The 25,571-nt window shown below is 36.7% G+C and overlaps 1 protein-coding gene across 10 annotated transcripts in view; it reads right to left on the bottom strand.

Moving 5' to 3' along the window:
• Window positions 1-842: 842 nt before the first annotated feature.
• pde4dip (phosphodiesterase 4D interacting protein) overlaps window positions 843-25,571 on the bottom strand; it is a 73,989-nt gene continuing 49,260 nt past the window's right edge. For 5 of the 10 annotated variants that reach the window (XM_079888417.1, XM_079888418.1, XM_079888420.1 and 2 more), the window contains 16 exons: window positions 19,420-19,664; window positions 19,162-19,305; window positions 18,392-18,580; window positions 17,067-17,336; window positions 16,832-16,963; window positions 16,571-16,693; window positions 6,947-7,136; window positions 6,696-6,817; window positions 5,674-5,796; window positions 5,464-5,556; window positions 5,156-5,352; window positions 3,727-3,858; window positions 3,362-3,500; window positions 3,236-3,282; window positions 2,326-2,416; window positions 843-1,325 (listed from right to left, as the gene is read on the bottom strand). In XM_079888417.1, the coding sequence (XP_079744543.1) occupies window positions 1,156-1,325; window positions 2,326-2,416; window positions 3,236-3,282; window positions 3,362-3,500; window positions 3,727-3,858; window positions 5,156-5,352; window positions 5,464-5,556; window positions 5,674-5,796; window positions 6,696-6,817; window positions 6,947-7,136; window positions 16,571-16,693; window positions 16,832-16,963; window positions 17,067-17,336; window positions 18,392-18,580; window positions 19,162-19,305; window positions 19,420-19,664 (2,407 nt within the window). In that variant the 3' untranslated portion in view covers window positions 843-1,155. The remainder of the gene's footprint in view (window positions 1,326-2,325; window positions 2,417-3,235; window positions 3,283-3,361; window positions 3,501-3,726; window positions 3,859-5,155; window positions 5,353-5,463; window positions 5,557-5,673; window positions 5,797-6,695; window positions 6,818-6,946; window positions 7,137-16,570; window positions 16,694-16,831; window positions 16,964-17,066; window positions 17,337-18,391; window positions 18,581-19,161; window positions 19,306-19,419; window positions 19,665-25,571) is intronic. The other 5 variants (XM_079888415.1, XM_079888414.1, XM_079888419.1 and 2 more) reach the window with 5 other exon arrangements.

The following is a 25,571-nucleotide window of genomic DNA, read 5'->3' as shown; positions in this document are numbered from 1 at the left end:
CCATAGCTCTCCTTTGTCTCAGGAGTTCATCGTAACGCGCCCATGCGTTATGCTTTGAATCTGGACTCTCATAAACACACATAATATACAGAACAAACAAAATGGCACCAGTTCAGTTGACAAATACAGCAGAAACCCCAGGACTTCTTGCACGGTTGTGGAATACTGAAATACTGCACAGCGTAAAGCTATGTGGTTCATGCAAGAGCAATAGGCTTTCTTTCAAACCCACATACAGTTAAGAACAGTAAAGCTATGCACATGTTGTGTAGAGTTATGATGACCAGTCTCACAATCTACAATTTTCAAAATTGTCTGCAGTGTCTAACACAATAATAATTTAACTCAGTAGTGTTGACTTATCTTTAGATAATGTTACACTTTAGTATTTATCTCATAGGAACCAATTTACAGACATTGCAAATCTATCATGGAGGGAGAAAAAAAAAAGCGAAAAGTAGAATAGAAAAGTAAATTAAAAACAAAACAAAACAAAAACATTAAAACAAAAATCCAAAATGGTCCATCAAGAAGAGCTGATACAGCAAATATAAATATAAAAAAAACTCTTTTTTTTTGGACCAAAACCAAAAGGTAATGAAAAAAAATTATCATCAATAATCTCCAGTAGGAGAATGAATATAAAACAGAGAAAAGATGAAATAAAAACTGTATAAAAATAAAATAAAAAAAAAGGATGGAAAATTCAAAATAAAAATAAAAAGGGAAAAAAGTTCATTAAAAGCAACATACTAAAACTTTGGCAATAACACAGAACAAACAAACGTATCATTTCAAGACTACAGTAGCAGGCTGATTGAAAGATTATTGCACCATCGATCTTCAGCTCGTCCCGGGGGTGACTTTCATTTACAGTGTAGCAGGTCTCGCTGGTCACACAGTAGTATTATAATTGCACATTAATTATGTTGCTGGTTCAATATAAACCTTAACACCAAACATAAACCCATAAGATGTTACTTTGGTTAAAGACATGGATTGCCAATCCATATGTCTATAATACTAATCTACTCAAATGCAACTTTGAGAGCTTTTTGGTGGTTCTTATGTAGCAAATAAAACTGACTAATAGATCTACACACAATCCAGGATATCTAATGCATTTTATGGTGAAATAATATGACACTGATTCACTCAGAGACAGGGAGAGACAGCAGCACTCAGTCTGGAGGACACCTGGAGTCTGTCACTCCCCTGTGCCGGCCATGAGGCAGTCATCACTTTGTGCTGATCCTGAGCACGAGGGGTCACGAAATTCCAACCAAGAGAGGAGGCGTATTTGAGGGAGGCTCCTGAGACCTCACCTGAACAAAGAGTGACAGGAAGAGTCATTATAAAAACTTGGAATCACTAATAACGCACTGTGCCATTAAAGGACAAACCAAAAGGAATGTTCTTTACTGAGATTATGCACAAACAAACAAAACTGGTTCTGTAGTTTCCCTCCAAGCCAAGAGAGGGAAGCATACTATGTGATGACTACTTTATTGTCAGATCTGACTAGCCTATTGAACACAACAATGAGCTGACTCTGACATGATTAGTTGTGATACGACTGATGGATTAGGAACAGGAACTGGAGTTCAAATCAACTTATTGAAAGTGTTTTGTTTTGTGACATACAAGCTTCATTCATACTGCAGGTGAAATCTTTTAGTCACTATTCAAAGTGCAAGTTATACAACCGTTCAAAATTTGGGGGAAAGTAAGATTTAAAGAGATGAATGCTGTTCTTTTGAACTTTCAGGTCATCAAAGAATCCTGAAAAAATGTATCACGGTTTCCACAAAGATATTGAGTAGCACAAATCGATAATAAGAAATGTTTTTTGAGCACCAAATCTGAAGGATCATGTGACGCTGAAAACTGGAGTAATGATGCTGAAAATTCAGCTTTGCCAACAAAGCAATAAATTACATTATAAACATTATTTTTACAGTATTTTTGATCAAATAAATGCAGCCTTGGTGAGCATAAGAGACTTATGAAAAACATGAAAAATTAACCACAAACTTTTAATGTACTGTATATGCATTCAGATTTGTACTGTCACTTTTGCTTGCGCACCCACATTGATTGTTATAGTAATGCTGCAAATATTAATAAGCAAGTTGTTTGAAATCAGATTTCACAAAAAAATGAACAAATTTCATTTGGGAAAAAAAACGTATATTTTTTTTGCTGCCTGAAAATATGATGATGAAGAAGCAGGACGACACTTCATGCTGGTTATGCAAGATTGGGTCAGGCATGCATGTGTTGCTAGACAAACACATACACACTAACACACACTTATACCAGTACCTCTATCAGACCAAGAAGGAGTGGATGAGACCGAATAGAAGGATGAAGGGAGAGGGGTACAGCCTAGAGAGGCAATCTTGAGTTCATTCTTCTGGAATAACTCAGAAGACATAGAGATACAGAGGAGAAGGAAAATAACCCGATGAGAAAGAGCCGGAGATAGAGCCTTTAATAGCTAGCAATCGTTTGATGGAGTCCTTTTAGTTTTGCTCCTTTGACGAAAATATCTATTCGGTTAAAACTATTCTGATTAAAACTGATGGCTGGTGGAAAATTTTCTAGGAAGGGCTGCAGTTATTGATCAATTTCAGCAAATATCCCAGTATGATGCTATTTTCTGCCGGCGCTTTTTTGTTTGTTAAGGAAAAGTAAAAAATATTTTACATTTTATTCTTTAATCACACTGCAACAGCAAAAACTGAGGGAAAAAAAATGTTACATTTGTTTAGAGCTTTTTCATATCTAACTACTATGTGATACCAAACAGGACAACATGGAGATTCCAGCCGCCATCTTGACCTGACTGCATATATACTATACAGATCCATTCAGAATGACTGAACACAGCAAAATACAGGGTTCTGAAGGTGAGCCGACAGCATCAGTGAACAGTTCTGTCAGAGCGAGTGTTTGATGTCCGTATGTACATAAACAACACTGACCCTCGCAAACTCCTCCAAAACACGCTTTTCTTAGGCGAGCATCCATTATTAAAACACTTGACCGTATTGAAATGTGCTCATGTCTTTACCTTTATTACAATCGTCATCCATCAAAACCTAGCGGCCTCTATTGGCCAGCCGCCACTGGGCTACACTTTGGGTGTGTGACAGGGGGAACTTGTTTTACAAAAAGAAACATGCTTGAGGTTGTAAAAGAGAAGCATATTTGAATGGTAGAAAAGGCTTACCTCTAGATTTGAGCGAGCCTGTTTCAACACATCTCGCGTTCTTGACACTGGAAACAAACAAAAATAGTGAAGAGAAGAACAATAAGCATGAACAAAAAGAAGAGAAAAGAGAAGAGAGTCGCTCACGTTGATTGACGATGAATTGCTCCATGTTGTCTTTAGTGCGACTGGAGGTCCTCAGATTCTCCATCGTGTCTCTGAGAAGCTGCTCTTGCTCTGAAAACTTACGCCTCAGTGCGACAACCTCTTTTCTCAAAGACTGCTCCTACACAAACATTTAAAGAAAAAAACGTTTAGGATTACACCAATAACTGACATTATTGGTTTAGTCAAGTAAAGGTGCATTCCTGAAATCCTTTTCTGTTGCTGTTGGTGTGAATATCTTTTACAGGTACATGCACGTGTGATGTCACAAAGAAGCACAAAAGTGGGTAGTGTTTCCAAGACTTATTGTGATAGCCAAAATGTTTACTTTCTAAGTGCCCTCTGACCTTTTTAAGCTGCTGGGCCGAGGCCTCAGTGCTGGGTAGAGCCGCCCTCCAGAACATTCTCAAGAGAGAGCTTGTCTCCTCCAGAATCTGCTTCAGTGTTGTAGTGCTGGCATGCAAGTTCCTCACATAACCCTGCAGAGAGAGAGACAGCACGTCAATAACATTTCATTTGGAGTACTCAAAATTTTCAGCACGTTGCCTTTCACCATTTTAGACTCGCAGCTGTTATAAAACTCTACAATAAAAGTACGATTAAAAGCATTTGTTAAATTATCACACCGAAACATTTAATGGTCTAAATGTTTGACTGTAGGTCAGTGATGTGCTTACAGTATGTTTTATGATATATATATATATATATATATATATATATATTTACAAAGAAGTAAAAATGTTAATCAGTAATATTGCAAAAAATATGAATTTAAATAATTGTCTATCTTAAAGGGATAGTTCGCCCAAAAATGATATTAAGCCCATGATTTACTCACCCTCAAGCCGTTCGAGATGCATATGTCAATCATTTTTCGGCAACGCTCGAGGCGCGTTCACGGGAGATGGATGCTGGCATATGACGTAGGACGTACACGTCGACCGTTGCCGGAAGCCAGTTATTTTCGTTTAGAAAGTTTTAAATATGTATATTTTTACGACAAAACCGCACGGATTACCCTCAGAAGGCCTTCGTTTATCCCCCTGGAGCCGGATGGATTACTTTTGTGAAGGATGCATGCACATTTTTGGGACTTGAAGGAGGTGGACCCCATAACTTCACACTATAACCACTGAAAGATCTAAGACATTTTCTAAAATAACTGAAAATGTGTTCGTCTGAAAAATGATTGACATATGCATCTCGAACGGCTTGAGGGTGAGTAAATCACGGGCTTAATATCATTTTTGGCCGAACTATCCCTTTAATATATTTTAAAAAGTATTTTTTTTCCAGTCATGGCTTCAGCAGCCATTACTTCAATCAAGATATATTTTCTGGATTGTTTTAATTAACAGAAAGTTGAAAAGAATACCCTTTCTTAAAATATAAATATTTTTTAAGAATTATGACTTTACTGACACTTTTGATCAATTTAATTCATCCTTGCTGAATAAAAGTATTTTCTTCCAAAAATTATATATATATATTATTGACCATAAACTTTTGAACTGTAGTGTATATATTGACTTTTTGTGAAGTCTATTAAATTCTTTACTCATCTTCTGCAATATAATCCTAATTTGGGAGGCTTTTTAAAGCAAATATTGATATATGCAATTCATTTTGATTGATTTAATCATCATATCATGTAATTAATTCAATTCCATTTTTAATTGTTTGACAGCCCTACTAAAATATATTTATATCTCTGTATTGTCTGTCCTCCTAGTATCACATCACCCTTTCAATCTTAACTCGGATCTTTATACTGACCTCCGGTAGGTCATGTGATTCTGTGCTGGACTGCAGTGCCGCCTCCATTTTGCAGATAACCACCTTCCCCTCCAGTAGCTGCTGCTGAAGGGCACTGAAGTCATCTACATGACCAATCATATGATGGCCCGTCCTGCAGGCGAAGGAGCCGTCAGGGGCTTCAGCTTCCAGATCTTCGCCAGCAGACTTTGGCGAGTCTAATCAGAAGATGTGCATTGATTAATCAGTTTTCTGTGACTTGCACTTTGAGTGAGGTTTATCTCTTACTGTATATAAAACATCAAATGTGTTTTATATAAGACTCTTACCACTACCAGAAGACTTTGGGTCATCTAGTTCCACGGCTGGTGAAGCAGGGCTGGAGAACCCTGTATCTCGAACGGGGGGAGATGATGATTGGTCTACAGCAGATGGTTAGACCAAGGTTAATGGAAATATCATAAACATGGCACAATGAATCCGCAAATGTGTGCTTTTAAGTCATGATAAACTTCTTATACTGTAATTAATTCTCTCACCGTGGAATAGCTGTTTTCTGGCGGAGAGGCGAGGCATACACTGGTCCAGCCTCTCTCTCAACTGCTGCTCCAACAAATGTATTTTAGACTCTCGCTCACGTAGGTCAAAGGTAGTAGAGTAGCCTAGGGTAGTAGAGGGCGCAATATATCAGTACATCAGTGCTAATTATTATTTTAATACTCTGTTTATTAGGGTGTAACAGTACATGCATTCATACCAAAAGTTTTCAAGACGGGTCTTTCTATTCATGTGTACCGCTCGAATACATTTTGTTGTTTTAACTACTACATTATGCGGAACTTATCTGTGTGCGGAACGTAATTTCAAACACCAAGTTTTCCTCATAGGATGGGACAACAATATTGTTTATATCTATGTTGTCTTAAACATCAGACAAGCTTTTTATTAAGCACTTCAAACTAAAATCATAAACCTACATGGCTTGCCCTAAATGTTACAAATTCACACAAGTATTTCCATTTTGCATAAAAAAGCAAGCGAGTCTACTTTTAACTTGATAGACTTCAATGAACAAGTGCCGGCGTGCGTGTACACGTCAAATAGATGGAGCGGATTAGAATGGGAGTGCAATAATTCTAACCTTATTAACATTAAGACATATTTTGAATCCAAAATTGTAAGCACTTCAAATCTCTTCCCCCAATTACAACAGCACCATTAACTGCAGTGTTGTTGCTGTACAACATGGAAACTGTTCCAAAACCACGTGTTTTTGCACATGTGAAATTCATGTGGTTTTTCAGTAAACCACTGTATAATAAAAGTTTGTTTTCTCTGCTGTACCAAAAACATCCCGAACCAACATGACTTCAAAATCGTCTTTTTTGTGAACTGTTACATCCCTACTGTTTATTCAATCATCCTTTTGATTGAATAATTGATTTGGCCTATTTTGAATCTAAAGCCAGATGCACTCTGCAAGATGTTCATTGTAATTTTACAATCCAACACAATTTTCAGTAATTTTGCTTTATGAGTTTCAGATACATTTGTTTCTTACCCGTGTTGCTCTCAGTAGTGCCACAGACTCTCTGATACACCTGTAGTTCACACTGCAGTGTGTGCACTAAACATTGACACTCACTCAACTGCTGCTGGAGAACATTCACTTCGTGTTGTAGCCTGTTCACAAATGTATACACATACACATTATTCAAAGCAGTCTGACACATTTTTGTCGAGGACAAAATCTCAAAACAAACACTGAAATTTCAAGAGGCCAAAAAGGGTCAATGTAGACTGACACTGTACCTGGTGCTGTTGTCCAGGCTGTTCTGTTTGTCTTGTTTGAGCTGTAGTACTGCCTGAGCCTGCTCTCTAATCTGAGCCTGCAGCCGTCTGCATTGATCCGCCCACCTGCCCGCCTCTAGCTCCGCCTGCTTCAACTGGCCACGCCCAGACAGAACCGCCTCTCTCAGCCGCTCCGTCTCTTTAATGCCATCTGCCCGTAAATGCAAAACATCTCAGGACTCAGGAGATCTTGGCTACATTTTTTTTTACTTGAAATAAATGAAATGCCAACTGAAATGCTAAATAAATAAGTGGAATTAGCTAAATAAAACTAGTTGACAAGGCCACATTTCTCATTTTCATTTAGCTTAAAGTCCCCCTGTGGTGAAAATCAAGGTTTTAAAGGTCCCGTATTATGCCCCTTTTCACAAGATGTAAAATAAGTCTCTGATGTCCCCAGAGTGTGTATGTGAAGTTTCAGCTCAAAATACCCAACAGATCATTTTTTACAGCATGTTTAAATTGTCATTTTTTGGGGCTCAGAAAAACGAGCTGTTTCAGTGTGTGCCCTTTAAATGCAAATAAGCTGCTGCTGGATGGCACAGGGGGCGGAGCTTCATGAGCTCGCGTTCAGTCTCTCAGGACAATTTCATCTCACGGAAGGATGATAATATCAGAAACTCTCAGTAACGGTGTTCAGTTCGAGTCGGACAATAATGCCTACAGAGTCAGAGTGCTGTATAGAGATGAAACAGGTATAGTTTAGTAGTTTAATTACGGTTATTATAACGTATTTTTCATCTGCTTGTATGTATCCATTATTTATTAATAGCCTACAAGTCTGCTGTCTGAATGATGATCAAACATATACTGATGAGTTTAATAAAGTTTATTGTACATCACACAAAAGATGAAGCGTCAGTTTTACTTCAGAAAATCACCGTAAGAACTGAGTAAACACAGTAAGTTATTAGAAGTGCGCAAGTACATAAACGAATTTCGGTAGAGTTGAGGGAGCATTCCTGTGGGGGGAGGTTAGTCAAAAAACTGTTCTAGTGACGTCATTAAAGAAGGAAGTAGAGGGATGTAGTCCAAACGGGCCGTTCGATGTAGTCAACTTCTGTTAAATAAAATATCTCGCTTGGCATTGAACTTTGAGCTTTATAATTTTACAGATATTATTTATACTCTAACAACAACATTACACACTAACTAAAGTTTGAAACATGGAATCACGAAGAACGGGACCTTTAATATTGTTTATATGTCTATGTGGTGTTTTTATTATGTTTTAACCATGTGTAAATTCATAAGTCAACACCACTGCTGAGTATTTTCTCCTTAAAACTGCAGTGAACCAAAGACAGTCTCAAAAACGCGGTTTGAAATCGCTGGTGTTTCTGACGTCACAAACTACCTTGTAACCACGAGGCTGACTCCAGCTCCTTTTTCGCCAGCTCCTTATTCGTCGAACTAATCGTTCCACCTTAAAAATGTTGGACGGTTGTTAACCCCTCCCCCTCAGTGCTTTTGGCCGTATTTCTTAAAGGAACAGTTGTATGTGAATTGTAAGCCTGTGGATCGGGCAGCATTTTTCATTTAACAGTGAAAATAAATAGCTTACTCCTGAAAAGATTATCGTGTCTGCCTCTATAAATGGTGTAAGCTATGTGTTAAATTATTATTTTGTAATTACTAAATGTTTTTTTAAAAGTATGGAGAAACGTGACATAATGTTTCCAACTGAGATTTAATGTAATGTAATTTCTGTTCTTTATTAGAAGTTATCCATTACTCCAGTCTAACATGTGTGTGTGTGTATATGTATGTATGTATGTATGTGTGTGTGTGTGTGTGTGTGTGTGTGTGTGTGTGTATACTGGACAAAGCATACTGGAGGTGCCATTACTTTAGTATTTCAAAAGTTCTCAAAAAAAAAAAACAGGAACGTAGAGGCATAGATTAATTCATTCTTAAATGAAATCTTGCATTACAACATTTTCTGAAGTGTTATTGTTGAAATATGTTACCTAGAACATGCAACTCTATGTGCCGACAAAGCATACTGGAGGTGCCATTACTTTAGTATTTCAAAAGTTCTCAAAAAAACAGGAACATAGAGGCATAGATGAATTCATTCTTAAATGAAATCTTGCATTACAACATTTTCTGATGTTTTATTGTTGAAATATGGTACCCAGAACATGCAACTATATGTGCCGACAAAGCATACTGGAGGTGTCATTACTTTAGTATTTCAAAAGTTCTCAAAAAAACACGAACGTAGAGGCATAGATTAATTCATTCTTAAATGAAATCTTGCATTACAACATTTTCTGATGTTTTATTGTTGAAATATGGTACCCAGAACATGCAACTATATGTGCCGACAAAGCATACTGGAGGTGTCATTACTTTAGTATTTCAAAAGTTCTCAAAAAAACAGGAACGTAGAGGCATAGATAAATTCATTCTTAAATGAAATCTTGCATTACAACATTTTCTGATGTGTTATTGTTGAAATATGGTACCCAGAACATGCAACTATATGTGCCGACAAAGCATACTAAAGGTGTCATTACTTTATTATTTCAAAAGTTCTCAAAAAAACAGGAACGTAGAGGCATAGATTAATTCATTCTTAAATGAAATCTTGCATTACAACATTTTCTGATGTGTTATTGTTGAAATATGGTACCCAGAACATGCCTCTCCATGCAATTTTATGTGCCGACAAAGCATACTGGAGGTGCCATTTCTTTAGTATTTCAAAAGTTCTCAAAAAAACAGGAACGTAGAGGCATAGATAAATTCATTCTTAAATGAAATCTTGCATTACAACATTTTCTGATGTGTTATTGTTGAAATATGGTACCCAGAACATGCAACTTTATGTGCCGACAAAGCATACTGGAGGTGCCATTACTTTAGTATTTCAAAAGTTCTCAAAAAAACAGGAACGTAGAGGCATAGATTAATTCATTCTTAAATGAAATCTTGCATTACAACATTTTCTGATGTGTTATTATTGAAATATGGTACCCAGAACATGCCTCTCCATGCAACTTTATGTGCCGACAAAGCATACTGGAGGTGCCATTACTTTAGTATTTCAAAAGTTCTCAAAAAAACAGGAACGTAGAGGCATAGATTAATTCATTCTTAAATGAAATCTTGCATTACAACATTTTCTGATGTGTTATTGTTGAAATATGGTACCCAGAACATGCAACTTTATGTGCCGACAAAGCATACTGGAGGTGCCATTACTTTATTATTTCAAAAGTTCTCAAAAAAACAGGGATGTAGAGGCATAGATTAATTCATTCTTAAATGAAATCTTGCATTACAACATTTTCTGATGTGTTATTGTTGAAATATGGTACCCAGAATATGCAACTATATGTGCCGACAAAGCATACTGGAGGTGTCATTACTGTATTATTTCAAAAGTTCTCAAAAAAACAGGAATGTAGAGGCATAGATAAATTCATTCTTAAATTAAATCTTGCATTACAACATTTTCTGATGTGTTATTATTGAAATATGGTACCCAGAACATGCCTCTCCATGCAACTTTATGTGCCGACAAAGCATACTGGAGGTGCCATTACTTTAGTATTTCAAAAGTTCTCAAAAAAACAGGGACGTAGAGGCATAGATTAATTCATTCTTAAATGAAATCTTGCATTACAACATTTTCTGAAGTGTTATTGTTGAAATATGGTACCCAGAACATGCAACTATATGTGCCGACAAAGCATACTAAAGGTGTCATTACTTTATTATTTCAAAAGTTCTCAAAAAAACAGGAACGTAAAGGCATAGATTAATTCATTCTTAAATGAAATCTTGCATTACAACATTTTCTGATGTGTTATTGTTGAAATATGGTACCCAGAACATGCCTCTCCATGCAACTTTATGTGCCGACAAAGCATACTGGAGGTGCCATTACTTTAGTATTTCAAAAGTTCTCAAAAAAACAGGAACGTAGAGGCATAGATTAATTCATTCTTAAATGAAATCTTGCATTACAACATTTTCTGATGTGTTATTATTGAAATATGGTACCCAGAACATGCCTCTCCATGCAACTTTATGTGCCGACAAAGCATACTGGAGGTGCCATTACTTTAGTATTTCAAAAGTTCTCAAAAAAACAGGAACATAGAGGCATAGATTAATTCATTCTTAAATTAAATCTTGCATTACAACATTTTCTGATGTGTTATTATTGAAATATGGTACCCAGAACATGCCTCTCCATGCAACTTTATGTGCCGACAAAGCATACTGGAGGTGCCATTACTTTAGTATTTCAAAAGTTCTCAAAAAAACAGGAACGTAGAGGCATAGATTAATTCATTCTTAAATGAAATCTTGCATTACAACATTTTCTGAAGTGTTATTGTTGAAATATGGTACCCAGAACATGCAACTATATGTGCCGACAAAGCATACTGGAGGTGCCATTACTTTAGTATTCCAAAAGTTCTCAAAAAAACAGGAACGTAGAGGCATAGATTAATTCATTCTTAAATGAAATCTTGCATTACAACATTTTCTGATGTGTTATTTATGAAATATGGTACCCAGAATATGCCGCTCCATGCAACTTTATGTGCCGACAAAGCATACTGGAGGTGCCATTTCTTTAGTATTTCAAAAGTTCTCAAAAAAACAGGAACGTAGAGGCATAGATAAATTCTTTCTTAAATGAAATCTTGCATTACAACATTTTCTGATGTGTTATTGTTGAAATATGGTACCCAGAATATGCCACTCAATGCAGCTTTGTGTTTCGGAGAGATTGTTTTATTTCTGTTTTTAATGAAGAAGGTATTGTTATTATTACTATTAACATAATTATTATTTCATATATAGTTAACTTTATATTCACAATGCATATATAATCTGGCACATTTAACTGAAGCTTTAGCAGAACACATTAAAGGTGCTCTGGATATGAGGATGCACATAATGTTTCGTTTGTCCTTGAAGTGCTACTACCGGAGGTAAGATACTTGACCACACATAATTACTATGCAGATTCTGATTATATTTGCGGTCAGTGAAAATAGAAAGTTTATTCTGTGTGTTTATTCTCTTTATTGTTTTAAAGCTTACCATAATAATTCTGATTAAGATTGAAGAATTTAATCGATTTCAAGCAGAAAGATGTTTAAACACTGGATTATCCCGTTATTTGTAGTAAGTAGAATATTAAGCAACATCCATTGTAGTTTAATGACAACTCATAATCGGTGCCATAGATTCATTGTCTGTGTGAAATAATTTATATATTTTTAAATTATCAGATGGCTTCTGAACATGACTGCACACAAGATGTTTGGACTAGGCCTACGCATTTATTGACTTGTTTCTTCATAAAAGATTGTGACTGTTAATTGTGTTACATGTTCAATATATTTGTTTTATTTGTAATAAATTATTATGGTAGTGCAGTATTGTCTAAATTATTCTTTATTGCCTTAGAACTGGTTAGGTATATCGCTGGTTTGTGGTGATAAATATTATAAAAAAGTGTCGTCTTTCTGGCTCCTTCAGACACAGAAACCACTGATTAAAGAGTCATATGCTGTGTGCATACTCTTTAGTGAAAGTTTATCTAGACCTGTACAGGCTCATTTTTGAGAATGAAATCAATTACTCAAGTCGGCCCATACAGTTGCATGGAGAGGCATATTCTGGGTACCATATTTCAATAATAACACATCAGAAAATGTTGTAATGCAGGATTTCATTTAAGAATGAATTAATCTATGCCTCTATGTTCCTGTTTTTTTGAGAACTTTCAAAATAATACAGTAATGACACCTCCAGTATGCTTTGTCGGCACATATAGTTGCATGTTCTGGGTACCATATTTCAAAAATAACACTTCAGAAAATGTTGTAATGCAAGATTTCATTTAAGAATGAATTAATCTATGCCTCTACATTCCTGTTTTTTTGAGAACTTTTGAAATACTAAAGTAATGGCACCTCCAGTATGCTTTGTCGGCACATAAAGTTGCATGTTCTGGGTACCATATTTCAATAATAACACATCAGAAAATGTTGTAATGCAAGATTTAATTTAAGAATGAATTAATCTATGCCTCTACGTTCCTGTTTTTTTGAGAACTTTTGAAATACTAAAGTAATGGCACCTCCAGTATGCTTTGTCGGCACATAAAGTTGCATGGAGAGGCATGTTCTGGGTACCATATTTCAACAATAACACATCAGAAAATATTGTAATGCAAGATGTAATTTAAGAATGAATTAATCTATGTCTCTACGTTCCTGTTTTTTTGAGAACTTTTAAAATACTAAAGTAATGGCACCTCCAGTATGCTTTCTCGGTACATACAGTTGCATGGAGAGGCATGTTCTGGGTACCATATTTCAACAATAACACATCAGAAAATGTTGTAATGCAAGATTTAATTTAAGAATGAATTAATCTATGCCTCTACGTTCCTGTTTTTTTGAGAACTTTTGAAATACTAAAGTAATGGCACCTCCAGTATGCTTTGTCGGCACATAAAGTTGCATGGAGAGGCATGTTCTGGGTACCATATTTCAATAATAACACATCAGAAAATGTTGTAATGCAAGATTTAATTTAAGAATTAATTTATCTATGCCTCTATGTTCCTGTTTTTTTGAGAACTTTTGAAATACTAAAGTAATGGCACCTCCAGTATGCTTTGTCGGCACATAAAGTTGCATGGAGAGGCATGTTCTGGGTACCATATTTCAACAATAACACATCAGAAAATGTTGTAATGCAAGATTTAATTTAAGAATGAATTAATCTATGCCTCTATGTTCCTGTTTTTTTGAGAACTTTTAAAATACTAAAGTAATGGCACCTCCAGTATGCTTTGTCGGTACATAAAGTTGCATGGAGAGGCATGTTCTGGGTACCATATTTCAACAATAACACATCAGAAAATGTTGTAATGCAAGATTTAATTTAAGAATGAATTAATCTATGTCTCTACGTTCCTGTTTTTTTGAGAACTTTTAAAATACTAAAGTAATGGCACCTCCAGTATGCTTTCTCGGTACATACAGTTGCATGGAGAGGCATGTTCTGGGTACCATATTTCAACAATAACACATCAGAAAATGTTGTAATGCAAGATTTAATTTAAGAATGAATTAATCTATGCCTCTACGTTCCTGTTTTTTTGAGAACTTTTGAAATAATAAAGTAATGGCACCTCCAGTATGCTTTGTCGGCACATAAAGTTGCATGGAGAGGCATGTTCTGGGTACTATATTTCAACAATAACACATCAGAAAATGTTGTAATGCAAGATTTCATTTAATAATTAATTAATCTATGCCTCTACGTTCCTGTTTTTTTGAGAACTTTTGAAATACTAAAGTAATGGCACCTCCAGTATGCTTTGTCGGTACATAAAGTTGCATGGAGAGGCATGTTCTGGGTACCATATTTCAACAATAACACATCAGAAAATGTTGTAATGCAAGATTTAATTTAAGAATGAATTAATCTATGCCTCTATGTTCCTGTTTTTTTGAGAACTTTTAAAATACTAAAGTAATGGCACCTCCAGTATGCTTTGTCGGTACATAAAGTTGCATGGAGAGGCATGTTCTGGGTACCATATTTCAACAATAACACATCAGAAAATGTTGTAATGCAAGATTTAATTTAAGAATGAATTAATCTATGTCTCTACGTTCCTGTTTTTTTGAGAACTTTTAAAATACTAAAGTAATGGCACCTCCAGTATGCTTTCTCGGTACATACAGTTGCATGGAGAGGCATGTTCTGGGTACCATATTTCAACAATAACACATCAGAAAATGTTGTAATGCAAGATTTAATTTAAGAATGAATTAATCTATGCCTCTACGTTCCTGTTTTTTTGAGAACTTTTGAAATAATAAAGTAATGGCACCTCCAGTATGCTTTGTCGGCACATAAAGTTGCATGGAGAGGCATGTTCTGGGTACTATATTTCAACAATAACACATCAGAAAATGTTGTAATGCAAGATTTCATTTAATAATTAATTAATCTATGCCTCTACGTTCCTGTTTTTTTGAGAACTTTTGAAATACTAAAGTAATGGCACCTCCAGTATGCTTTGTCGGTACATAAAGTTGCATGGAGAGGCATGTTCTGGGTACCATATTTCAACAATAACACATCAGAAAATGTTGTAATGCAAGATTTAATTTAAGAATGAATTAATCTATGCCTCTATGTTCCTGTTTTTTTGAGAACTTTTGAAATAATAAAGTAATGACACCTTTAGTATGCTTTGTCGGCACATATAGTTGCATGTTCTGGGTACCATATTTCAACAATAACACATCAGAAAATGTTTTAATGCAAGATTTCATTTAAGAATGAATTAATCTATGCCTCTATGTCCCTGTTTTTTTGAGAACTTTTGAAATACTAAAGTAATGGCACCTCCAGTATGCTTTGTCCAGTATATACACACACACACACACACACACACACACACACACACACACATACATACATACATACATACATACATACATATACACACACACACACATGTTAGACTGGAGTAATGGATAACTTCTAATAAAGAACAGAAATTACATTACATTAAATCTCAGTTGGAAACATAATGTCACGTTTCTCCATACTTTTAAAAAAACATTTAGTAATTACAAAATAATAATTTAACACATAGCTTACACCATTTATAGTGGCAGACAAGATAATCTTTTCAGGAGTAAGCTATTTATTTTCACTGTTAAATGAAAATGCTGCCCGATCCACAGGCTTGCAATTCACATACAACTGTTCCTTTAAGAAATACGGCCAAAAGCACTGAGGGGGAGTGGTTAACAACCATCCAACATTTTTAAGGTGGAATGAATAGTTCGATGAATAAGGAGCTGGCGAAAAAGGAGCTGGAGTCAGCCTCGTCTTGTAACCAATCATATCAACGTGTGATCGTCAACGAGTGGATCTCTGAGCTGGTGTGAGTGAGTTGAGGCGGGGCCAATTTGCATATTCATAGAACTGCGTATACTAAATGAGGCAAGGGTGTTACATTCAAGCTATTTTAAGGCATGAAGGAAAAAATGCTTAAATGTGTCATTTTGGTGATCGAAGATGAGTTTTAAGGGATAAAATGATTGACTACAGGGGAACTAACTAAAACTGAAATAAAAATGAATAAAAACTATATCTATAAAGCATGCAATACTTAGAGCTGTAGTGTAGTACCATATAGTATGTATACTGTGCACAGTATGCAAATGTTCTGCATGCATAAAAAAACCCAGATTACATGATACATTTGGCAAAATGTGCCATATACTGTGCAACAGAGCTTCCTGCATGGAATACTGTATCCCACAATGCACTCGACTTGAGTATCATCTGATGTCTTTAGATTAAAAATGATAACTAGATGATAACTAACAAAAATATATGACGAAAAAATACCTATGCAGTGTATACTGTGCAGTTTTCAGTATGCACTAAGCTACAATTCCATTGCAAACACTGACAAAAATTATGCTTGCTCATTTACTCTTAATATATTAAAGCTGGTATATAGTACTACTGCTAACATTCCTTACAAATATAGTAGGACTAAGATCTTACCTGTCCTGGCCTGTTGGAGTTGGTCCTGCAGGGTGTGATTTTCCTCTTTCAGCACTCGAATCTCATTGGACAGCTGATTGACAGAATCAAGGCCTTGGATATAGATGTTAGTGGGTGCTCCTCCTGGCAAAAATGTAGATACATTTGAAACTTGTATGAAATATATAAACATATGCATACAAGCAAAAATATTACATTTTATAGCCAAAACACACTGTTGGACTTTCTGACTGGACGAATGTGAATGTGCAAGTCTCTCACCTCCATTTCGCGCAGAGGAGGCCAGTCTCTCTTCCAGCTGTTGTCTCAGACGGTCATTGGTCTGGATAGAATCTTCTAGACGCAATCGGAGAGTGCGAATTTCCCTAAGATGCTCCTCCATCAAGTCTGCGCCTGACGTATATTATAAAAACAGCACGATAAGCTTTCCAAAATATATGACAACAACATATTATTAACATTAGGATTAACTATGTGATTTCCACAGCTGGAGTACCTGTGTGGCCTGACTGATATCCCGAAGAACCAGAGGACACGTCTCCATACACGCCTGGTCTTATAGGTCTTTGGCCATACATCATATCCCACATTGCACTGCTCTCCAGAAGGCTTGACCCTGATTTCATAGCGGGACTGGTGTGCATGCTTCTGACAGGTGACTGTTCAAAGGCATGATGGGATAGTGGGTGTAAACTGCTATGGTCAAGCTGAGCATGGGAGCCCAGTGAAAACGCAGGGAGGGGTTTGATCTGAGGACCATGGTAGCCTGTACCGGGATAAGAAAACCAAATATTAATGGAGAGAATGCAAGCAGTGTGAGAATATACACATTACTGATCAAACCGTTTAGGGTCAATGAGATTTTTAATGTTTTTTAAATAAGTCTCTTATGCTCACCAAGGCTGCATTTATTTGATCAAAAATGATACAGTATCATTATTTGATACAGTAAAAACAGTATTATTGAGAAATATTATTGAATATGAGATGTTATAAAGAATTCAAATGTAATTTATTTCTGTGAAAGCAAAGCTGAATTTTCAGCATCATTACTCCAGGTTTTAGTGTCACATGATCCTTCAGAAATCATTCTTAAATGTTGATTTTCTGCTCAAGAAACATTTCTTATTATCAATTTTGAAAACAATATTTTTGTGGAAAACTTTTTCCATAATAGATTTTTTCTGACCAATGTAAATGGCTTTACTGTTTACTTTTAATGTATCCTTGTTGAATAAAAGTATCCATTTCAATTATTCAAAAAAAAACAATAACAATCTTACTGACCCCAAAACATTTGAATGGTAATGTACACTGAAACATGATTATATTGCAAACGCAGGTAAAAACATAGCAAAATTTGCATGCCATCTATTTCCCTATTTTTAGTAAATAATTTCTTGTTTTAGGCATAAATCTAACCAAATTTAGTGAGGTATATGCTTAAAACAAGAAAACAAAATCATGCCAACAAGGTAAGATAAATCATTTTAATTCACAATATATCCTCTAAAAATAAGTCTTTATTATATTACACAATTTCTTCAATTCAGTCTTTAATAGAAGAGGTTTAGATATTTTTATTGGAAAAATACAGATTAAGAAAAATATTTTTGCATGCGTATTAGTGAGTCAACATTCAGCGACTGCATAAATCATCAATAGATTCTCAGGTTTGATTGGCAAAAAGGTTACAAATCAGTTTACTTTATTGTATTTCAATCAACTATCTTATTTTCTTTTCAAATCTTGTCTGTACTGAATCAGTCACAGAATTAGTATGAATTATTCAGTGCCACACACACTCAGATGCACGCTCACTGTTTCCAAGCTGTTTCTGGAGCATTTGAAGCTCTTGGTGAACCTCTGCCAGTGAGAATCCCACACCATAAGGGTGACGGGTTCTCAAGGGATGAGTTTGAGGCTCAAACACAGGTGGAGAGGACATTTGAGGACAATGAAGGGAGGTGGAGAAAGAAATGGAGCTGGACAAAGGTACAGTGGAGAGGCCTGATGGGAGGACACATGAAGAAAGAGCTACAGATTTTGTGAAACTTTTGCTGGTCTATAGAACAAACTAAACCTTTTAATATATTATTCATTAAAAACAATACACTACCAATACAAAAGTTTGGACTCTTTTTTTTAGGTATTTAGGTGTTTTTGAAAGAAATATCTTATGTTCACCAGAGCTGCATCTATTACTCCAGTCTTCAGTGTCACATGATCCTTCAGAAATCATTCTAATATGCTGATTTGGTGCTCGAGAAATATTTCTTATTATTATCAATGTTGAAAACAGTTGTACTGCATAATATTTTTGTGGAAACCGACCGTGACACATTTTTGTTGCAGGATTCTTTGATGAATAAAAATTTCAAAACAACAGCATTAATTGAATATAAAAACCTTTTGTAACATTATAAATGTCTTTAATGCATCTTTGCTGAATTAAAGTATTAATTTCTTTTTAAATCATACTGAACCCAGACTTTTGAACGGTAGTGTACATAGTGATAAAATAACTTTGTTATGAGAGATACTTAAAAGGGCATGTGTGATTTGGTACCCTCGCATTGCACTCTTCCTACCTGTCTGTGCCTGGGTTTCCATTGGCCTGTGTGGTGTGCATTGTATGCTGGGACAGGTGTTGGAGGACTGGTGGCTGTGAGAGGAAGTAATAGATGGAGGATTGGATGGATGTAATGGGGCTGAGCCTCTATGGTTGTGTGAATCTGAAACAAAACAGATGGACAATGAAAAGAGGTGAATGAGAAGCTAACCTGAAAATAATAAAGTGGGGGAAACATGATGAAATGTTCAAATGTGATGATAATAAATTCAAAAACCTGTGGCACTTCTTGCTGCCTCCTCTTGGCCATATTCACTGGCAGCATCTAGTTCGGAGCACAGCTCAAGATCCTCATTGGTTGAGCCGTGGTCTTCTGACACAAAAGAGGTTCTGTCTGATTGGTCTGTGGCCACAGAGAGGGCGTGGCTGCTAGTAGGAGTATCCGTTCGTGGTTGTTGCTGGTCAAGTTTAGAGCGTAGGGACTCAATAAGTTTGTCTTTCTGTTGTAGCTCCTTACTCAGCCTGAGAACAGACAAAAATGACATTTTGCATAGATAGTATTTAATATTGAGCTAATTGTCTGCCATGAGATGACAGTGGGTTTTATGTTTAATGTACAGTTATGAGGAGCAGTGACTTTGGACCAATCAGATATCACAGTGGGTCGGGCTACCCAGCTGCAGAAATAGAAACCAAGTGATCATCAAAATATCCTGTTGCTTGTTGCAGTTGTGTCTATTTATGATGGTCAGGACAAAAACATAATCATTGAGCACAATCTTCAAACAAAAAATGACCAATTACTTTTAATTTGCAAAAAATTGCAAATTACCACTTAGGATTATTTTTGTTAATGTTCCACACACATATGATGAAGCGCTTGTGTCGTGCTTCTCCTTTCTGTAAGTCAAATTTGCTGAACGAATAAATGTAAATGGCAGGTTCTGATAAAAGTGAGTTTTGGGTTTATTATGCTTATGTGGATTCAAATGAAGCGTGTTATACATGCAAATTGTCACCATATTCTGTTTGGCACGTGCCAGGTGTGTCTCGCATGTAGGGCATTAGGCTAATTTTGTACCCACAATTTGTTCCAAGCTGTATTAATTAGGACCTGTTTTTGTTCTGTCAGAGCCTAAACAAAACACACACACATACATATGTTGGGTTTTCCATGTTTTATGGGGACCTTCCATTTTACTGTACAAACTGTATATTCTACCCTCTAAACCAGTGTTTCCCAAACTTTTTTTCTGGGGACCCACATTTTAAAGTCGATAAATCCTTGTGACCCAATAAACATTAGGCCCATATAGTTCATATATCACGAAGAGAATTTATGCATTAACAAAATAAGTATGACCATTTTTAAGGTCAGTTAAGCTTCCACTTAACTATTTAAAAGAGATACAGATATTTGACAAAGCACAATTTTTTTTTATTTACCTGTTGTTGACAATAAGTAAAATGCAGAGGTGAAATGAGAAAGGAAGAGTTGACAGGGCATCTCATTGTTTTCATATTCTCATCATTACAGTGTACACAATTTATACTTAATGAGACAAAGTCCCAAGGCGTCTGACGCTATATATACTGTATACTGACGCTTTTGACATTTCGTCCACATGCAACGCACATGGCACCCTTTAGCGTCAATATGAGACGCAGATAGATATGGGCCAGAAGGCGCCTCCTAGCGGTCTAACCCTACCCCTACCCCAGACCTAAACCTACCCATAACCTGTGCGTCTCATATTGACGCTAAAGGGTGCAATGTGCGTTGCATGTGGACGAAATGTCAAAAGCGTCAGTATATGACGCCCTAGGATGAGAACGCGTTTATAGCACACTGAAAAATAGTGCTCGACTTGGCGACCCATACAAAATCTCCCGCGACCCACTTGTGGGTCGGGACCCCGCCTTTGGGAATGACTGCTCTAAACACAACCCTTGCAGAAAAATTACTATATTTTGACATTTTCAAAAACAAACATAATTTATTATTATTTATAAGCTGCTTTCCTCATGGGGATTAAAAAAAAAGTCCCCACATGGTCAAACATTTTAAGTTTTACTACAACGTAGGTGTTTCCCAGATCATACACACACACACAGTTACACAGTGTGTGCCATGTGTGTCTCTCACACATGCTCTCACATCTCACAACACACTCACACGACAAAACCCGATGAAGTGTCTGTCGGCGCAGTGTGAATTGCCCTTTACAATACAAAATGAACAACAAATAAAACATTGCTCTTTCTTCTATTCCACACAGCAACTTTTTCAGAAGCTAAAGACCTAGTAAGCTGCCTTACTGTCTACATAGGCACCTGTCTTCCAAGACAACATCCTAACAGAAATGGAACCCCATAAGAGACATAGGCATAGAGCACCTCGTGTAAAATGAACAGGAAACTCTCACAGGAAAGTTTGGGGTCAGTAAGATAACATTTTTTTTTTTTTTTTATTCAGCAAGGATTCATTAAATTGATCAAAAGATAAAGTTAAGGCATTTATAATGTTACAAATATTTCCATTTTAAATAAATGCTGTTCTTTTAAACTTTCGTTTTATCAAAGAATCGTGGAAAATGAAAGCAGTTTCAATTTTATTTCAATTCAGATTTATTTCAGATTGTGAGATAAAAACTTGCAATTGCGAGTTATAAAGTCCAATTCTGAGGGAAAAAAGACTGACTTTTTTTTTCTCAGAATCGCAATTCTTCGCAATTTTGACTTTATAACCCACAATTCTGACTTTATTTGACTATATTATTTATTTGATTTGCAATTATCCTTTCTATTTTTTATTCCGTGGCGGAAACAAGCTTCCATGCATGAGACTTTCGAAAACATACAAGAATCTTAACACCCCCAAACTTTTGAACTGTAGAGTACACAAACACAAAAATTGGTTTAAATAGTTTCAAGTTTACAAAATGATTTACACCCGTAAAACACCTTGAAGCTCTTACTTCTCAATCTGTCTGTGCAAGGATCTTCTCTCCCTTTCTGCCTGCTTCTTGAGAATGGCCAACTCTCTCTTCTGCACCTGCCATTCCCACAGAGAGAAGGAGAAGAGGGAGTCACGGTACAGGGGGCTGCTTTTGGACAGCATGTTCCTCCAAAGTGGAGCCATGGCCCCCCGACCAGCCTGACCCCTTATGCTCCCTTGAGGCCTGGTCACCGCCACTTCATCCTGACTTTCCAAACTCACGACTGGCTGGGAAACACAGAGGAGCAGATCAGGGGCCGCAGGACCGGCACCCGGCGTGGTGCCTGTCAACTGGGTATCCGTGGTAACTGGGCTGCGACCATTCGTGTGACGAAGGAAGGGGGGTTTGCCCAGATTGAGAGTAGTGATGGGGGAGGAGTTGGGAATTCTCCAGCAGGCAGTTGGGTGAAGAGCAACGCAAATCCCGAGATTACACTAAATGCTAAGAGACTGATCTGTTTATTCCCAAACACAAAGGAGAGTTTTAATAAATCCACATATGCAAAAACACCAACTGTTGTGACATCCAGCGTGGCAGTGTGGTCTTACCCAAACTCTTCTTTTTCAAGTCCTTGCCGGACAACAGGAACAGATCAAACACATCCTTGAAGAACTAATCACAAAGCCAACCTGAAATTCCTGGTCTCCATTTCAGAGAAACATAAGCCACTGATGTTGAATGTTCAGTAAGTCCTTCTTCTCAGAGACCAGTGCTTTTCTATTTATTCCCAAAAGAGGAAAAGGGTAATCAGAGTATCTTCCTGAAACGTAACGTCCTTCCCCATCAGCTCTCAAACACAACAAACCCTCATGGTGAAGTGTGCGTGTATGTGTGGTCCTTGCCGTTGGGCTGAAGTGTTCCTCTGTGCATAAACAGGGTGCTTCAGTCAAAAGAGGCACATCTGTGTTCCAATAAACAAACATAAAGCCTATCCAGACTATTAAATGCTTATAAAATTTGGAAACCTAAAAAAATGTCTCTTGTAAATCATCACAGCATTGCTTTTGCTAAAAGTTCCTTCTTATTTCTGTATGGTTTTGCGTATCCGTAACCATCCAAATGAAGACATACGACAAATGAAAATACGACGATGTTCTGTCGTCCCTCCTCTTGTGGCATTCAGTCACACTCTTCTTTCATATAGCCTCGCAATGTGGTCTACTCCTTCCACCGTCTTCTCATCTCTCTCGCTCTCTTTCTCTGTCAGCTTTAGCTGCCTCTGACCTATTTCACTCATGAGGTTTTAATAACTTAACCTGATTAGCGCGGAAGTCAACACCCAATCCAGAGACGGGTGGTCACAGCACAGCTACCAACCATGTGACAGCTCTGTCCCAGGGCAAATGTTCTCGAGAGGACACGAAAAACACACTTAGGACATCAAACCGATGCAAAATCCCCTCCGTTTTCACTCAATTACAAGCTCCAGCTAAATTAACCGAATGGCAACAAAATAAGGTTAAGTCCAGGCTCCGTGCATCTGGTTGGCCATCTGCGCACCCTTTCTCTCGCTTTCCCCTCATTAAAGGCTGCAGTATTAGAGGCAAACAGAGACATTTCCAGAAGGAGATTACACTGGGTATCATCCTTTTCTGGCTGTGAGCTTCCATTATGACAGAGCTACAAAGGAAATAAGGGACGCAGAGGTGACATGCCACTACCAGATCGACAAAGATGGCTCTAAACTGCAATTAAAGCCATTAGGAAGATGACAGATGCACTGTGATGTAAGAAGGGAATTATATTATTGGTTAAATGGTCCTTTGGAAATTAGTCATGGTTTGGTGCGGTAGGGATGGGAATCATAAAGAACTTAATGGTTCCGGTTCCGATTCCTCTTAACAATATATTAAACAAGTAATAAAAACTCAGTGAGTGTTTTAGCGCAATTTTCTGACGTCATGGGATCACAACACTAAGAGATAGTAAATCTTTTCCTGGATTTTTTTTTTGTGCGTTCCCGAGATTAGACCTTCCTTAACATAATGCCGAAAACCCGAAGTCTCTAGGTGGTCTGGTTGAGGAGTAGATAGAAGTGCAAGATTGGTGCGCACAGACAGAACAGAAATCATGAGTTAACAATCGCAATTTTGTCCGGTGGAAAATTGCGCTAAAAACATTACTAAAACAAAACATATTCATTAATTTACTCATAATGTGCATCAACATTAACACTTAAATGCATGAATGTTTTGCCAATCATTATTACATATTCGGGTCTTCAGCGACCCGGATCTATATCTAACACGAATAGATCTCTACCTGTCATGATAATATAAAACTCTCCTGATATTAGAGTAACAATTACAGAATTATAAAGCATATTTTGTTCGGTTTGAGCAGATGTTTAATACCATCAACACCGTCCTCGTCAGAGCTCATTTCCCAGTACAGTAAGCATCTGGCTCATATTCACGATCTCAAACATATTCTCAAAATTATCATTTTCAACATCTTCAAAATCAATATTTTGATTACTGACAGCTTCTTCACCAGATCCACCATCAAGTGGCACTAATATTTGATTGCTTTCAGTATTGCTCGGCAGTAAATTGCTGATTGTTTATAATTAATTGATTGAGGAATACTTAGAAGGTTGATGTCTAACTTTAAAAAAATGAATGAGGAGGGGGGTCGTGAATGACGTCCAGGGTCACTTAAGACCCGAGGTATGCATTTAAGAGTTAACTACACATTGTCATTTGAACAAGCAGTAAGTAGCTACACTTATTTAAGGGGCTGTTTACACAACACCTTTTCAACTAAAAACTGAAAACGTTTATGTGTTTTGGCCATTCAACTGCGTTTTGGGGGCCGGAAAATGCAAACTTTTGAAACCGGGATTCAAAGTGCAAGTTTTTGAAAACGATACTGTTATCATCTGCATGTAAACTACATAAACGTGGATTTGTGAAAATGGTGATATCATGCGAATGCATATTACGTGTTCAGTCTATGGGGCGTAGTGTTTCTCTATAAAGTGACATCGCCAAATACTAGCCTGGTATGAATAATTGTTTTTTATTACAGCTTTTTAAGTCGTTTTTGTGGAAAACTGTAAACAGGGATTGTTTTGACAACGTTGTTGTCTGTACGTGAAAAACGCAAAGGAAAAACTTTTCAGTTTTTGGTACAAAATTGTCTTATAAACATACCACTCTCATTGACATACCACTCTCACACTTTATTAAACATCTCTCACTGTTATTTGTAAGCTAAAGTGATTGATTCACTAAATGAACTGACTCTTTAAAGGCATTTGTTCAGGAATCGGACTACACTGATTACGTGTGTATGTGTTTGATTCACAAAAAAGGACAAGCTGATAAGAGTAAAATAATCTACAATAGATCGGACTTCAAAGAATTACTTTATAAGAGTCATTCATTTGTGAATCAGACTACTGTAGCGTTGTATAATTTTGATTCAC

Source organism: Squalius cephalus (assembly GCF_949319135.1).
Source record: "Squalius cephalus genome assembly, chromosome: 12".
In the NCBI taxonomy this organism is placed as follows: domain Eukaryota; kingdom Metazoa; phylum Chordata; class Actinopteri; order Cypriniformes; family Leuciscidae; genus Squalius; species Squalius cephalus.
Note: the sequence above shows the minus strand (reverse complement) of the source record. Positions and strands in the feature narration are given on the sequence as shown.